The sequence below is a fragment of the Primulina huaijiensis genome, chromosome 18 (assembly GCF_012295235.1).
Source record: "Primulina huaijiensis isolate GDHJ02 chromosome 18, ASM1229523v2, whole genome shotgun sequence".
NCBI classification, from domain to species: Eukaryota; Viridiplantae; Streptophyta; class Magnoliopsida; order Lamiales; family Gesneriaceae; genus Primulina; species Primulina huaijiensis.
In genome coordinates, this window is record NC_133323.1 from 6,773,550 (window position 1) to 6,791,453 (window position 17,904).

The 17,904-nt window shown below is 34.4% G+C and overlaps 2 protein-coding genes across 5 annotated transcripts; both read left to right on the top strand.

Moving 5' to 3' along the window:
* Positions 1–2,915: 2,915 nt before the first annotated feature.
* On the top strand, positions 2,916–8,789 carry LOC140964669 (probable cyclic nucleotide-gated ion channel 20, chloroplastic). 4 transcript variants are annotated; one of them, XM_073424538.1, is made up of 13 exons: positions 2,916–3,064; positions 3,883–4,385; positions 4,450–4,641; positions 4,884–4,982; positions 5,216–5,353; positions 5,654–5,902; positions 6,042–6,302; positions 6,450–6,595; positions 6,698–6,775; positions 6,938–7,067; positions 7,241–7,487; positions 8,088–8,250; positions 8,360–8,788. In XM_073424538.1, exons 2-13 carry the CDS (start codon positions 3,888–3,890, stop codon positions 8,475–8,477), a joined length of 2,319 nt encoding a protein of 772 aa, XP_073280639.1. In that variant the 5' UTR covers positions 2,916–3,064; positions 3,883–3,887; the 3' UTR covers positions 8,478–8,788. The 4 variants fall into 4 exon arrangements, 3 of the variants coding, with proteins under 3 accessions (XP_073280639.1, XP_073280638.1, XP_073280640.1); XM_073424537.1 differs by lacking the exon at positions 2,916–3,064 and having other exon boundaries at positions 8,360–8,789; XR_012172913.1 differs by lacking the exons at positions 2,916–3,064; positions 8,360–8,788 and having other exon boundaries at positions 7,278–7,487; positions 8,088–8,245.
* Positions 8,790–13,487: 4,698 nt separating this feature from the next.
* On the top strand, positions 13,488–17,649 carry LOC140964925 (homeobox-leucine zipper protein HDG11-like). Its single transcript, XM_073424914.1, has 10 exons — positions 13,488–14,200; positions 14,394–14,511; positions 14,618–14,806; positions 14,902–15,378; positions 15,485–15,586; positions 15,667–15,879; positions 15,969–16,149; positions 16,244–16,512; positions 16,589–16,678; positions 16,773–17,649. The coding sequence occupies exons 1-10, from the start codon at positions 14,079–14,081 to the stop codon at positions 17,178–17,180; spliced, it is 2,169 nt and encodes a 722-aa protein (XP_073281015.1). The 5' UTR covers positions 13,488–14,078; the 3' UTR covers positions 17,181–17,649.
* Positions 17,650–17,904: the final 255 nt, after the last annotated feature.

The following is a 17,904-nucleotide window of genomic DNA, read 5'->3' on the forward strand; positions in this document are numbered from 1 at the left end:
TAGGAATGCAAGTTCACCGAGACAGAAGTAACAGAAAGATTTGGCTTTCTCAGAAAAATTATTTGAAAAAAATCTTGCAACGCTTCAACATACAAGATAGCAAGCCAATATCGACCCCTCTTCCTATTAACTTCAAATTATCCTCCGAGATGTGCCCTAGCAGTGAAGCATAGAGAATAGAGATGTCTCGAGTACCATATGCATCAGCAGTGAAAAGTTTGATGTTCGTCATGCTCTGTACAAGATCGGACATTGCTCAAGCAATAGGAGCAGTTAGTCGGTATATGGCGAATCCTGGACGAGAGCATTGGAGCACTATCAAGAGGATCCTTAGATATATTAAGGGTACCTCAAATGCTGCATTATGTTATGTAGGAATTTTACACTCAGTGGCTATATCGATTCAGATTATGCAGGTGATCTTGATAAAAAAAAATATATTGCTGGTTATGTGTTTACACTTGCAGGGAGAGCTGTAAGTTAGGTTTCAAAACTGCAAACAGTTGTAGCATTATCTACAACGGAGACATAATACATGGCAGCTACTCAAACATGTAAGGAGGTAATTTGGATTAAAAGATTATTGGAGGAGATCAAGCACAAACAAGAGAAGGTTTCTTTGTTTTGTGACAGTCAGAGTGCCTTACACATAGCAAAAAATCCAGCTTTTCATTCCAGGACGAAACATATTGGAGTCCAATTTCACTTTGTACGGGAAGTAGTAGAAGAAGGAAGCGTGGATATGCAGTAGATCTATACAAAAGACAACATAGATGATTTTTTGACCAAGCCAATTAACATTGAAAAGTTCCAGTGGTGTAGATCCTCAAGTGGCCTAGCAGAAACGTAAGCAGCATGGAATGACAAAGATTGAAAAGATGTGTGGAGATGTGTTTAATTCTGAATCAAATCTCCAAGTGGGAGAAATATCGGCAAAATATTTAGTCAAGTAGGGTGGCTGCACATTTAGACGGAATAATTGAATTTCAAACAATATGTTCAGACAATGAAATTGTGCATAAGGTTTCTGCGTTCAGACGAGGAATTGCATCTATAAATATATGCATTCCTTCATAATTCAAATCACCCCTTCTTCAAGTTTTCTCTCATCTTATAGCATTTGAGTGCTTAGTTCAATAATATTTGTGAGGTGTTTTGTCTTCATATATTAAGAGACTGTGTGTTCTCTTTGGAAACACGGCGAGTGGTTGTACACCGTAAAATATTATAATGAAATTCTTTTCATCTTGCCCGTGATTTTTACCCTAATAATTTTTAAGGGTTTTCTACGTAAATCTCGGTGTTCGATTTATTCTTTATTTTCGTATTAGTATCTCAAATTTCCGTAAGTGATACCAACACACCTTTCCTACGACCTATTAAATCAAGGTCACACATGGGACGTTGGGTTCCCTACGGTAGCTTCGATGCTAAATGTGAGGGCATTGCCCCCACATGATTTGGATGGACAAGATTCACACACATATATGATTTTAAAAAAATTAGTGAACCCTATGTATGTGTGGCTAAATTTGGGCCATTGATTCTATCATGGGGTAGTGTCCATACATATAGGATGGAATCAACCGTTCCTCCCTACGCCTCCCCTGTTGTCCAAGAAATTCACAGATAGCTTTTAGGTACATGTTTCACAGCCATTTTGTCATTCAAGTTTTATTCGCCTTTTTCTTCGTTTAATTTTTATTCATTAAATTTAAATCATTCCAATCATATTTAAAATAATAATAATAATAATAATAATAATAATAATAACTATGCATATTCCGTGGACTTCAAACTAATAAATTTATTTATTCAACGTATTTTTAAATATATTTAGATATTTATCTTGCATTAATCAAATCAACATATAAGGGCTTAGATTTAGTGTGTATGAGTAATTTTTTTCTTTTAAATCCTAAGATGGATTTCCTCACAATTCGATTTCGATTCTTTTAAATCCTAAGATGGATTTCCTCACAATTAAGATTGTGAACATTTAATTTAGGAACCAAAACTGAATATAAAAAAATCATTGATTTACATTTCTATTTTGAGATAAAACAAACGACTAATTGTTTAAGAAAGCTTATCCACTACGTGGAAAATTTAGAAAATGACATCATTATTGTGTGTATAATCTATTAAATAAATAATTTAATTTGTTTAAACTATTAATTGATGAGAAGTATAATAGTAATATTATTTTGGTTTAATTTAGTCCTACCAATATGAAATTTTTGAATTAATATATAGTACATATAATTATTAGAACCAGTAAGTAATCTTGTCTACGCATTATGCGCGTAAAAAAATTAGTAACAATATTTAATATAATAATAATTTTTTTGGTAAAAATATAGATATCATGTTTAAAAGAAAATTTTAATTGAAAAACTTTATGCAATTTGTAAATTATAATATCAAATAATATTTTTTTTGGATTTTTTATTCAGTAAAAAGAAATCAGCAATCTTATGCACGTATTGTGCCCGTAAAAAGAANAAAAAAAAAAGAATAATTTTATGTAATTTTTAAAATTGATAATATCTAATATAAAATTTTGGATCTTATTATATTAATATATTTCAATACATAATAACAATACATCAATATTATAAATTTAAGACAAGATTTCGAGTTCATGACCGATTATAATAAGCTCGAACCTCGATTCTCAAAAAAATAATATAGATAATATCTACAAATACAAAAGAATGAAAAGATTCGGCGTTCGAGTTGATAAAATAAATGAAAATTTTAATTGATATACTATGAAATTCGATTTTTCTTTCAATATTTTTCATGTCTAAAAGAGTTTAAATGGTAAATCGAAAATTAGCGCCGGCGGCCAGCGATGTCCGTTTGTACTTTGTCTTTAAAAAAAAATTGATAAAAAGTGATGGAAAGAAGACAATAGACTTTCGGGCAGTCAAATACGGCTAAACATTGTTTACTACGTTAATCCTTCACCACGTAAAAGTCCCGGAGCTAGAATGGCAACTCGGGAAGCTTCCTACGGAAAATTCTTCCCCGATTGAGCCACTGTTCGTTTCTCTGCGAAGTACGTAAGCCCCTCCAACGCTTTCATTTTTGTCGCACTTTTCTTAAGAGACTGGTTGTTTTACGGGCTGGTTGGTGCTTCCCGTTCCCCTGATCGAGTTGCTCGGTTCTTTTCTTTTCTCTTGTTTTTCTGTAATGGGTTATTTGATCACGTTGCTCTTGGGTGTTTTTTTTTTGTTCAGGGAGTTGTGAGAGATGTTCTTCTTGGTTTTTGTTTTGCATAAGTTTTCTGTTGTTTAATTTGTTTCTTTTTCGAGTTTCTGTTGTTTGCTGTAGTTAATGAACAGTTCATAATCTGGGGTTATCCGAGTAGATTCGTAAATGGCCTCTGTAATGTGTGGGCTTATGTAATGCGAAAGAAGGAAGAGACTGGTGAAATGACAGAAAACGGAGGTTTTGAGCAATTTATTACAGTCCATGTTAAGCATTTATACCTATGTATTGGAGTAGAATCAAGAGAAACAATCAATTGCAATCCAGAGTGTGATTTCTCAAGATAATTGAAAGAAAACCAAAATTGAATGAACTCGATATGTAGCCATTTCTACTGAGTTAATATGTTGTGTACTTCCATAGCTGAGAATGAGATGCTCATGGAGCGTGCTGGATTCCAAATTTGACCCTTTATTTCGTCTATGGATGAAAGTGTGCGAAAATGGTGACTTGATCGTTGTAAAGCGTTGCATAAATGATTCTTTTTGCTGCGCATTGTGGCTTCCTGGGATTGTTATTGTGGACATTTGCATTATGATAATTGCTCAACCGAAATATCAACAGCCAAAACATTTTTCCTTCAATCTTAAATTTCTTTTTTTATAGGTATAATGGAAAAAGAAGAGATACCAATGCCATCAGCCACATATTTCCATGTAGATGACAACAGCAGTTCAACAGGCAGGCAATTTTCAACTAGGACAAGGAGTGCATCGATGTCTATTCCTATGAACTCTTTCGACACCTCTGAAAATGCGAACAATATCATGGGTTTCACGGGTCCTTTGAGGAAAGAAAGACGTAATTCCTTCATTCAGAGGAGTGGTCCTTTGTATATCAACCGTAACCACGAGGCTGTTTTTGAACCACCCCAAAGCGTATTGCAACATAAGAATACTGAACCTAAACCTGAAAGATTTTCTTCTTCTATTAATGGGACGTATAATAATCAATGGCCATCAGACAACTATGTTGACAAAAATGAACATCTTCTAAAGTCTGGACAGTTGGGGATGTGCAATGATCCGTATTGCACGACATGCCCTACTTATTACAATCTAAAAGGGCGCCAGAAGCAATCAAGAACATCAGAATTATATGATGCCAAGGTATAGTTCTTATGCCAGCTATTCTCCTTATAGAGTGTCTCATAAGCATATATTTTCTTTGCAGTTTCACAATATGTTCTATGGAGATGCAAAAGGTTGGGCAAAGAAAACATGTTCAGTTCTGCTTCATTATATTCCTGGAATCATGAATCCTCATTCAAAATTTGTTCAACGGTGGAACAAGTTCTTTGTGATTTCTTGCTTGTTTGCAGTATTTGTAGACCCACTATTCTTCTTTCTGCTGTCCGTGCTGCAGGTATACTTCTTAAAGTTTTTCATTTTTAGATCCTTATGCATTTTTCTTATGTGATTAATAATCCCACTTAGATGGTCGTTTTCACTTGTACCATAAAATAGTTTTTGCAATCAAATGGACAAGTTATCATTCAAAATCCATGTTATAATAAGTCAATAATTGTGTGGTAAAAGGGGTTATACAAGGACTTTAGTAAATGCCCAATGAAAACGTCCTTACTTTTGTGTTACCACTTTTGTCAGGGTAACAAGTGCATTGTTTTGAATTGGCCTATGACAACAACCGTTGTGGTCTTGAGGAGCCTGACTGACTTCATTTACTTGATTCATATCTTCCTTCAGGTATCTGTACTCGGTATCGTGAAGAAGCTTTGTATTTTATTACTTGATATTGTTAGACCAACTTTGTTATTATTGTGATTTTGCCTACAGTTGATATATTTTTTTTTATTTCTCTTGTTGTAGGTATCTTCTTGAGTTGTCAAAAGCGTGAGAAGACTCGTAAAATTATTTCTTGTGTGTATTTCTTTTGATGCACATGTTTTTACAATTGAAGATACATCTTCATTTTGCAGTTTAGGTTGGCATATGTTGCTCCCGAATCTAGAGTTATGGGAGCTGGAGAATTAGTTGATGACCCTAAAAAGATTGCCCGGAACTATCTTTCTGGATATTTTACAATTGATTTTTTTGTTGTACTTCCACTTCCACAGGTAAGTATCCTCTTCCCTTGCTCTTCTGCTGAATTTATATTATATCCCAACAAGTTTTAATTTTTCGTCATGATATTGTGATCATTGAGACATGCCAAACTTGTTATCAAGATTTAGTACTTATTTTGTAACTTCCATTCTCATCCACCAATTATTTGATTTGTACCATTTTTTAAATTAGGCATTAGGTCTTAAATGAATTTATGTCACAACTATAAGCATATGGTCTAGTTCTTTTCTCGAGTCTAGTCTGTGGTCGAAACGTGCCATACCTTGATACCTGGTTATTGGTTTCTGTAGATCATCATACTATTGATCTTACCAGATTCCGTGGGATCATCTGGAGCCAATTATGCAAAAAATCTTTTACGTGGAGCCATACTTGTTCAATATGTTCCGAGGCTGTACAGATTCTCACCTTTGCTAGCTGGTCAATCTCCTACGGGATTCGTTTTCGAGTCTGCATGGGCAAACTTTGTCATAAATCTTCTCATTTATATGTTGGCTAGCCATGTGGTGGGCTCATCCTGGTATCTCCTCGGTCTACAGGTTGTGTCCTGCGTTGCTTATATTTATTTTTCGCCATTCTTCATATTTTTTCAAGCTTCTTCCGTCTGAATTTTTTTGTGGCTAAACAAATATTCTTTTTAAATGTTGATGTTGATTTCTTCCTGAAATGCAACAATAGAGAGTGAACCAATGCCTTAGAGATGCTTGTCGCAGCACCAACATGACGAGGTGCATGGAATTCATTGACTGCGGACATGGAAATGACTATGGGGATTTTAGAAGCGATTCAACATGGGAACTGTGGAAGAGCAATGCCAATTCGACTGCTTGTTTCGGGCAAGGCAGTTTCAATTATGGAATTTATCAGAATGCTGTTAATCTAACCACTGAACAAAGTGTGATCACGAGATATGTGTACTCTTCGTTTTGGGGATTCCAGGTATTGTGTCGCCCTATCATCAATTTATTTTCTGACACAGTTTAGCAAAACAGAAGATAAGTTTTGGAATTTCGTTTTTGTATTGTGGGAGAGGTGGACTATTTCACTTTATTCCACTGATACTATAATGTTTTGGTGTTGACAAAGCAAATTAGTACCCTGGCTGGGAATCAGGTTCCGAGTTATTTTGTGTGGGAAGTTGTTTTCACCATGAGCATCATAGGGGTGGGCCTCCTGCTTTTTGCTCTGTTGATTGGAAATATGCAGAATTTCCTCCAGGCGCTTGGCCGCAGGTAACACCTTCTGAGCGATTTCCGTTGCAGTGAACTTGATATCTTCTCAATTAGAAAATATATTTTTGACTAATGGATATTATTCTATTCTTTTCCCATTAGGAGGTTAGAAATGTCTTTGAGACGCCGTGATGTTGAGCGGTGGATGAGCCATCGTCGCTTGCCAGAAGAACTAAGACGGTCCCATCTTTATTTATCCTGTTACAATATTTCATCATCTCATTTCCCGTTTATTTTTAAATTTATGATCATCTCTGTGAAACCTTTACAGCCCAGTTTTATCCTATCAAAACAAGTAGCAGCACCAAATTGATTGGACGGAGTGTGGTGTCTTTCATGCAGGCAAGTCCGAGAAGCAGAGCGTTTCAATTGGGCTGCCACTCGGGGGGTAAATGAAGAAATGCTAATGGAGAACCTACCAGAAGACCTTCAAAGAGAAATAAGGCACCATCTCTTTAAGTTTGTCAAAAAAGTATGTTCCCTTGAGAAATTAGTCTTTTTTTTTTGCTTACAGGTAGCACATAGAAACATGTTTTGAAGATGTCACATGAAACATGAGATACAAATAAGTACTCAAGATTCTGCATTATCTGATGAATTTCTTAATCATATGCCAAATGCACTTTGATTATATGCCAAATGTAGGTCCGGATTTTTCAACTATTGGATGAACCTATTGTAGATGCTATATGCGAGCGGCTAAGGATAAAAACGTACATCAAAAGAAGCAAAATCCTATATCGTGGCGGTCTTGTTGATAAAATGACATTTATAATTCGAGGCAAGATGGAGAGTATCGGGGAAGATAACAATGTGGTTCCCTTGTCTGAAGGAGATGTTTGTGGAGAAGAACTACTCACATGGTGCCTAGAACATTCTTCTGTAAATAAAGGTAAAATTGCGGCTGGTGCTCAGTTTTCTTTGTATTGCTTGTGTACTGCACTTGTATCCTGTGTTAAATTATATAAGCCTTACTGAACCAACTCCCATTGTTTCGAGCTTTTGGCTCAAGTGATTTCGAATGATAACAAAATAGAAGTTCTCAAGTTTGATCAACATACATATGAGCTACTTGTATATTGTTTTCGAGAATATATTATCAGTTATCGGCTTACACGGGAGGAAGAACGTTAATGCACTAAACTATTCTTGGGTCATTCATACGTTCAGGTTCTAAAATCCTACTAAAATTTAGGTTTGTTTGGAGCATCTGTTTCTGCATTCGAAGTTTTACTTGCCCTTTAGAACCTAGTGAAGAATGAGATAATTAAACATCCGAACCGACCATCAACAAAAGGAAGACGGACATGCAGGTTGGATAGCCTTAAGAAGAAAGCATTTTAGATGCATTCATTGGGATCAAATTCATTGCAGCAGCAGCTTTATCAGATTTGCACTTGTTAAATGAGTTTTGCATTGACCTTTCGAGTAAAGTACATTGAAAATCATCTGAAATTGGTGAAAATTAGTATATTTATCTTCTATTTTGCAGATGGAAGAAGAATCAGGATTCCTGGACACAGACTGTTGAGTAACAGGGTGGTAAGATGCATAACAAACGTGGAGGCATTTATTCTGCGAGCGGCAGATCTTGAAGAAGTTACCAGTCTCTTTGCTAGATTCTTGCGAAGTTCACGAGTTCAGGGGGGCATAAGGTACTGTTAAAGCTTTATATTCACCAACAAAAAGAAAATGTCAGGGCACGACAACTTCCTTGTATAGCATCGATTAAGAAACCCCTCGTAACTCAACTCTCCCTCGCAGGTACGAATCACCTTACTGGCGTGCACTTGCGGCTAGACGAATACAAGTTGCATGGAGGTATAGGAAGAAAAGACGTCTTAGCCATGGCGACTCCTCCATCAGCCCACCAAATAATTGAATTCTCGTACCATTTCTTGAAACTAGCATCATATGTTCTAGTATACACACACATGCAGTCACATCCTCTATACGTACTACAGTATTGTTATACATCCCATAGGTCAATATTATAAGATCCAATAGTATGTCTTCCCATTTTCTTCAAACACAAGAACACGGATGATACACATAAAATTCGATCGGTATACACATATATCAGCATATATAACTTACATATCATGCTCTTTTTAATTGTTTGCTTTTTTTGTGCTTTGCTACTATCATACCAAATTCAGTTTGGGCAGAAACTTGTCATTATTTTGCATAATTGTATATGCTTCTAAAGTTAAGATGCAAGCTGTTTCATTACATGGATGGGTGCATTATTGTTATTAAAAGTTCCAATTTAATGGAGTTTCTGGGGTCTCAACTCTCAACAGTAACAGGTGAGGAGAGGCTGTAATATCTGGACAGTGGTTGGCATGAGAATTAAGGTTATTGAATACTGTTTCATCTTCTGTCTAGCTATTTTGTCCATAATAATTCACACGCAGTCATTTTGGTGAGTGAGTGTATATTTTTTCAAAAAATCTAATGTTCTTGAATAGCAATAATACATTCAAGTGAGAAACTAAATGGGGAGCACGAGCAGAAGTAATTGATAATGAAAATTTGTGGGCATATATTATTTTTGAAGAATAATAAATGGTTTTATTTGCAAAGTTGGAACTTGGAAACCGATAGAATGATGCATAAATGATACATATTTGACATTATAGTAAATGATTCTGTGGCCATAATTATTTTTTAGCAATAATAATAAATGATTTGGCTTCGGACGCTCGCACTTCCAACCAACCAATGTTATTTGTTTTCGGGTAACGTCGATTCATTATTTTCTTGCCAGAATGAATGTATATATATATATATATTTTGGAGATCAATTTTTACCCTTCATTCTGGCATATATATATATTGTGAATATCGTTAAGATTGATCCGTCTCACAGATAAAGATTCGTGAGATCGTCTCACAAGAGACCTACTCAAAACCAAAAGACCACCAAAGAAGAAAATTTTCGTTCCTATAATTTTAAAAGTCATGCCGACTTTTTCATAGGGATTTTCTTGTCAAATCACAAGAAATTGTAAAAATAAAAAAATTAATAAAAAATTCAACTTTATTTTCTCAAAAAAGAAAAATTAAATGAAAAAACTAAACTATTTCATTGTACATATTCAAGGAAGAAATATTAATATAGTTAAGTAAAGCTAGGCTAGGGTGGGTATATAAATGGTTATTATGACTAAAATTCCTATGAAGTTCAATAGGTTTTAAATTTGAGAAATTAATTTTGATGATTGTATCCTTGAATTAAGTTTGAACTCTTAAATAAATAATATTACGAAAAGCTTTTAATTTCATTTACACACTCAATCAAAATTTAATTTGCATATGATCATTAATATTCAATTATTAACATTTCAATCAAATCCTTGCCCATAATTGTTAATTTTAAAAAAGATTTATAGGCACTAACACTACCTCAAAATCCCAATCACTCCAAATAAAAATATTTATGATGTCCTTTCTCCATTCATGTCTTAAAACTTTCTTACACCAAACTAAAAATAGTTTATTACACAAATTCATGTGTAATAATTTCTCTAACCCCATCTTCTTTTATTGTTGTTGGATTGGATTCATGTGAACCGGTCCTTCATAAATCACCAAGATTAAATTATAATATTTAAATATTGATATTTTGCAATCAAGATCTTATTATTATCCTTTTTTCAAAATTAATTATCATATGACAAAATTATATATTAANTATACACACACGATGAGAAACAGTTTAATGTAAACGAGCATCAATTATCAAAAATTATAGTTTATGATGACTTATTAAATATAAGGTCATTGAAATAATTAGTTTTACGTACTTTGGCATATCGAAATTTGTGTATATCTTTTGTAATACGGTCTCACAAATCTATAACGATGAAACGGCTTAAAGTGAAAAGTATTGNATAAAATATACTTTCAAGACTCAAATCATATTTAAAATTTTGATTATAAGTTACCATTCATTTATTAATACGTGTGGAATTTGAACAAACACATGGAAAACACAAAAAAAAAAACATCCACAGAAATCAACGGGGAGGACAGAATTGTACTTCGATATTGTTCCGCGGTGGCCGCCGGGCGTTAATTTTCTCCGGCGAGCTTTGAATATACGTTCATATATACATATACCATGAGCAACCGTTTAATGTAAACGAGCATCAATTATCAAAAATTATAATTTATGATGACTTATTAAATATAAGGTCATTGAAATAATTAGTTTTCGTACATTGCATATCGAAATTTGTGTATATCTTTTGTAACACGATCTTACAAATCTATAACGATGAAACGGCTTAAAGTGAAAAGTATTACTTTGACATAAAATAATATTTATTCATACATTTGATCAAGTAAAAGATTTGTATTACAAATTTGATCCGTGAGACGGTTTCATAGATGTTTTTGTGTGAAATTTCCATAAACCACATCCTTAAAATAATAAAATAAAAAACTCTGAACGTAATGTTTTTTGGGAAATTTAACAGTTCCAATATAGTCATATCTTATTTGGAAATTTAATAAACTTAAATTATAGTTTATTTATATTAAAATTTAATATATATTTACGCGTCACATGAATTTTANTTTATGATGACTTATTAAATATAAGGTCATTGAAATAATTAGTTTTCGTACATTGCATATCGAAATTTGTGTATATCTTTTGTAACACGATCTTACAAATCTATAACGATGAAACGGCTTAAAGTGAAAAGTATTACTTTGACATAAAATAATATTTATTCATACATTTGATCAAGTAAAAGATTTGTATTACAAATTTGATCCATGAGACGGTTTCATTGATGTTTTTGTATGAAATTTCCATAAACCACATCCTTAAAATAATATTAAAAAAAAATCAGAACGTAACGTTTTTTGGGAAATTTAACACTTCCAATATAGTCTTATCTTATTTGGAAATTTAATAAACTTAAATTATAATTTATTTATATTAAAATTTAATATATATTTACGCGTCACATGAGTTTTAATATATATTTACGCGTCACATGATATTAATTTTTTGGATGATTCATGCTTCAAAATGAAAATCATTTTCTCTAATATCAATTTGAACTTTGACTTTTCACAACAATATCTGAAAAGTTCTTGAAAAAGGAGAAAATACAAAGAATGAGAGTTGAAAATAGAGAGTCAAGAAACAAATTTTTTTTTTTTTAAAACGTAAATGAATGGTTCTTCCTATCAAAATTTAATTTTCCCTCATATTTTCCCTAAAATTATTTATTTATACACGTTAAAATATTTCTCAAAATTATTTTCATAAAAATATAAAATAAATTTTATTTAGAAGGAAAAATAAAATACAATTTACACATAATATAGTGATGGTAGCGTATTACAAGAAGAATCATTGAATAGCCCCCTACCCCCCTCTCCCCCTCTATTAATTACTTCCTTTTTATCTCTATCTCACCCACTCATCACTAATCTCTAAACCATATATATTCGTCGGTTACAACTTATAAGTTATTAATATTTAAATACAAAAATTCTTCCTAAATCGTCTCGTACATTAATTTCATGAGATAAATCTTAGATACAAAATATAGTACACTACTGTTAGATTTGTGTATTACATTCGAAATATTTCACAATTTCATCGAATCAATTCGAAGTTTTGTGTTTACTCGAAATCATTGTTCAGTTATCATTCTTACTATATATATTATAGAGTATGTCTTTTGTGATATGATCTCACGAATTTTCATCTGTGAGACGGGTCAACTTTACCGATATTCAGCATAAAAAGTAATATTTTTAGCATAAAAAGTAATACTTTTTCATAGATGACTCAAATAAAATATATGTCTCACAAAATACGACTCGTGAGACCGTCTCATACAAGTTTTTGCCAATATATTATACCAAAAGAAGACGTGACTCCAAACCGCGTTTAATTGTTCGAAATTCACTTTTGCAAAAAAGATTTTGTTTCAAAAAGTACTTTTTTAAGTTAAGATTTTAAAAATAATTTTTAAGTAAAAATTGTAATATGTTTGTGTTTGTATACATAGATAAAAAGACACTTTTTAATATATAAAATTTCACAGAACGAGTGCTTTTATTAAGAATTTGATTACCAAAGTATTTTAAGTGTTTTTTTAAAATTGAAAAACTTTTTAAAAGCTCCAAAATTTTGTTTTTTTTAAAACACAATGATTTTAGTTTAATTAAGTTCTTTTTAAGCCAATCCAAATTCCAATCACACATACAATTATAAAAGCATTTAAGAAAACGTTTTTCTAGTACAGCTTTTTAATCCAAACGGACTCTAAACTTGTGTCGATAACTTTCAAATCTATTATTTTAAATTTTTTGACTTGTTTAAATAAACAAAATTAAGCTAAATTTCAAATCAACTATATATTAAGTTAATCGATTTCAACAATAAATGTGATGCATATCAAATTAACTCTAATCAAATTACATCGGCTCGAACCAATCTTTATTTTCAAAGAGTATGTTTCTTGTGAGACGGTCTCACGAATATTTATCTGTAAGACGAGTCAACCTTACCGATATTCACAATAAAAAGTGATACTCTTAGCATAAAAGGTAATATTTTTTCATTGATGACTCAAATAAAATATATGTCTTACAAAATACGACAGGTAGACCGTCTTTTTAATATAACTAAACAAAGAAAATTGTTGACTCCGGGGAAAAAAAATTAAAATATGTCAAAATAATAAAAAAAATTTGTAGAAAATTGTAGATAGATTACACATAATATATGTTCCCGATATACGATTTCTGTGTGTCATAGAAGTTTATATATATATTGTGTAGTAAAAGTGTATGGACGTAGCAGTATAGCGTAGGTAGCCAGCCTACTGTTACAATTAATACGGTTCGTATTATTATTACGAGGGGCGTTGGCTATCAAGTCTGAATTCATCTCTCCTCCTTGATTTTCTGCAATGGCTCTTTTACCAATCTCCTTCCTCTCCTAAACTCGCTCTTCGTTTCCATATTAACAACACTATACATCGTACTTTTCATCTCCACCAGACTCCAAATGCCACCCCCTCTGTGTTTTCTTTAATCTTCATCCGTACCGTACATATATGTATGTGTGTTTGTGTGTGATTGATTGTTCTTTTGGACCGTTACACAAGCCAAACTTCCAAAAACGGGAGCTTTGCTCGTGGCTTGACCAATGCTGATGAGAAAAATCCATTCCCAAAACTGGGTGTCGTTTCCGAAATCAAATCACATATATTTTTCTTCTTCTTTTATTGTTGTTGGTTGATTTCTTGGTCCATTTGTTGGCTGAATTCTTGTTGGTATTGGGAGTTAATGTTGTTATCCGGAGCGTAGTTATTACGGTGTATTATGGGAATTACCTGTAATCTGGTGGAGATTCTTGAAATATTCGGTATATGTACTTGTGCTGATACACACCGGAGCTTTTGCTGCTTCTGAGGCTGCGAGAGTGGGAAGAATCGATTTTTTCATGGAGTTCAGCAGCGGAGGAGGCGGCGGCGATGGTTCCAGCCGCGGCGATGGTTCCGATCCTCACCGGAGGAAGAAGCGCTACCATCGTCACACAGCCCACCAAATTCAGAGGCTTGAAACGTACGCCGTTTTTTCGTTATACATCCGGAACAGAACTCCATGCACAAAGACCATGATAACTTTAAAAATGATAAAATTTCTTATCTGGGCCCAAAAAAAACATTTATTTTTTTCCTTCTTGCTGCACAAAAAAAATTTTGGGAACTGGGTTTGATGTTACTGAGGTTTTTGTGAGTGATTTGTGTGTGTTCAGGATGTTCAAAGAGTGTCCCCACCCAGATGAGAAGACAAGAAATCACTTGAGCAGAGAGTTGAATTTGCATCCTCGGCAGATCAAATTTTGGTTCCAGAACAGGAGAACTCAGATGAAGGTTTTCCTTCCATTCATTCTTTAAAGGCTGAGTTTTTTTTATTATTGTGTTTGCTATTTTCGATGATGTTAATAAGATGATTTACTGAAATGTGCTTTTGCCTTAGGCGCAACATGAAAGAGCAGATAACTGCGCTCTTCGGTCAGAAAATGATAAGATTAGATGTGAAAATATAGCAATCAGAGAGGCCCTGAGGAATGTAATCTGCCCCTCTTGTGGAGGCCCTCCTGTTTCTGAGGACTCTTACTTCGACGAGCAAAAATTGCGAATTGAAAATGCACATCTGAAAGAAGAGGTTCTTTCGATTATCCATTCTTTTATTATATTGATTGGATTGATTATGTTTTGCCCGACTTTTCGAAATTTTGACGCCTTACTTTATTTTCTTAGCTCGACAGAGTTTCTAGCATTGCAGCAAAATACATAGGGAGGCCTATTTCACAACTGCCACCAGTGCAGCCGATTCATGTATCTTCGTTGGATTTATCTATGGCTAGTTTTGGAAGTCATGGAATCCCTGGACCTTCTCTTGATCTTGATCTTGATCTTCTTCCCGGAAGTTCTTCCAGTGTAATTCCGAATCTTGCCTTCCCTCCAATGAGCATTTCGGATATGGATAAATCCCTCATGGCCGATATTGCGGTCAACGCAATGGATGAATTGGTTAAGCTCTTGCAAGCCAATGAGCCAATCTGGATAAAGTCCACTGCCGATGGCAGGGAAATTCTTAATCTAGAAACCTATGATAGTGTTTTCCCAAGGTCTAACAGTCACTTGAAAAATCCCAACATTCGGATCGAAGCATCGCGAGATTCAGGTGTTGTTATAATGAACGGTATGGCATTGGTCAACATGTTCATGGATGCGGTTAGTTTTTTATGTTTTCTTGTTTCCCCGTAAAAAAAAAACTATTTTATTCAACTACATATATCTTTTTTGAATAATTTTGTGCCATTTTGCACTAAAATGCTAGAACAAGTGGGTGGAATTGTTCCCAACAATTGTGTCGAGGGCAAGAACCATTGAAGTATTATCATCTGGAATGCTTGGAGGCCGAAGCGGCACATTGCAATTGGTAACAAAATATCAATCTAATCTAGATTAATTTGTAAACTTGATTCATTTTTCTTCTCAAATTTCCTCTGTTTGTGGCAGATGTGTGAAGAATTGCAGGTTCTTTCGGCCTTGGTGCCGACTAGGCAATTCTATTTTCTCCGATTCTGTCAGCAGATTGAACAAGGCTCGTGGGCAATTGTCGATGTTTCCTCGGATATCCCTCATCAAGGCAGCCAATTTACTTCTTCATGTAAAGTTCAGAAGCTTCCTTCTGGATGCCTGATACAAGACTTGCCTAATGGTTATTCAAAGGTCATTGAGTGTATTCAATACGTGTTTTTGGTATGTTATGATGTGATACGAATTTTGTTTATAAGAGTTTTCTGTACTTTCGCTATCAGGTAACTTGGGTTGAACATTGGGAAATTGAAGACAAATCTCCCATTCATAGGCTATATAGAGAACTCATTCACAGTGGATTAGCCTTTGGAGCTGAAAGATGGCTTTCGAATCTTCAACGGATATGCGAAAGATTTGCTTGCTTGATGGTTACTGAAAATTCCACTCGTGATCTTGGAGGGGGTAAATCCTACTAAAATTCCTCCCATTCTTGTATTAGAAGTGAGATATGTTTCAGTAACCAATTCTGATCTTTACAAATGTCCTGTGTTGATAGTGATTCCATTGGCTGAAGGCAAAAGAAGTATGATGAAACTTGCCCAGAGAATGGTAAACAATTTTTGTTCAAGTATAAACCCTGCTAATGGCCAACAATGGACCACAAATACGGGGTTGAATGAGTTTGAGGTCCGAGCAACAGTTCACAAGAGCACTGATCCTGGCCAGCCAAATGGAGTAGTACTCAGTGCAGCCGCCACTATTTGGCTCCCTATACCTCCACAAAATGTTTTCAATTTTTTCAGGGATGAAAGAACTCGACCTCAGGTAGTTTCCTGATCTTTATGGATCAGATTTTAATGTCCGAATTTCACTTTGATCTTAATTTTATTTAATGTTTTAGTGGGATGTTCTATCAAATCAAAATCCAGTTCAAGAAGTTGCTCACATTGCAAATGGCTCTCATCCTGGAAATTGCATATCTGTTCTCCGGGTAAATCCTTTTCCACTATCAACTTTGTTTGTTTCAAAGTAAATTTGTGCTCAAACCACTCGAAATTGATGTATCCGGAATTCTTGAAAATTAGGCCTTCAACACAAGCCAAAACAACATGCTGATACTTCAAGAAAGCTGCATAGACTCATCAGGGGCACTTGTTGTGTACTGTCCTGTCGACCTTCCAGCAATCAACATAGCAATGAGTGGCGAAGACCCTTCATATATCCCTTTACTGCCATCTGGTTTCACTATTTCTCCCGATGGCCAGCCTGAACACCACCATGCCAGAGGAGGTGGCAGTGATGGTGCCTCAACAAGCTCCAATCCGGGCATTGGTGGGAGGTCCTCAGGTTCACTAATCACTGTTGTGTTTCAAATACTCGTGAGCAGCTTCCCATCAGCACGAATGAGCCCCGAGTCAGTGACCACCGTTAATAACCTTATCAGCAACACTGTCCACCAAATTAAAGCCGCCTTGAATTGCACAACTTCTTGATGCTACTGGTTCTGCTAGTGTGTTTGTGTACCATCTATGAATACGGTTACAGATCAGAAAAAAAGAAAACATTTACAGCCCCCGTACTATCTTTGATGATATTGAATAGAGGAGGGAAGATCTGTCTTGGTTAGTTGGAGAATTTGAATGCACCTTAGTCCTATCATCAATATCTGAAGCTGACTTATCAGCTGCTGCTGTTGCTGCTGGCTCCTGCCAAGTCTCATTACAGTTTACAATTACTTTTTACCTTCGATTTTTTTTTTTTCCTTTTTTTGAAGGATTTGTACTTTAATTTTGTAGGCAACCCTTTATTATTTTACTCGAACGAGTAGTCAAGAACGCACCATTCACGACTTTCCTGCTATACACAGCAAGAGCGTCGTATGGTTCGGGTATTGACTTCTGTTCATCAACTAAATGGAATTTCCTATGGAATGAATTAGCCAAGAGTTTTTCGTCTACTGTCTTATTTTTGATGCTGAGTAAAGTTTCATTTAGTTTTGTGGTCCAATGTAGGAATAAAGAGGCCCACGCATGCATGAGTCGTGGCAGTGGGGTAATAAAAGAGAGACTGGATAACTTGATCGTCATTTGTGTATAACAATAACGTAACTTGAGCAAATAGTATAAATGAGTCGAACTTGAGCCTCGACTTTTGAATCTCTTCAGAATTGATATTTTGGCTCATGAATTTCTTTGTCGATTTCAAAATCATTCATAT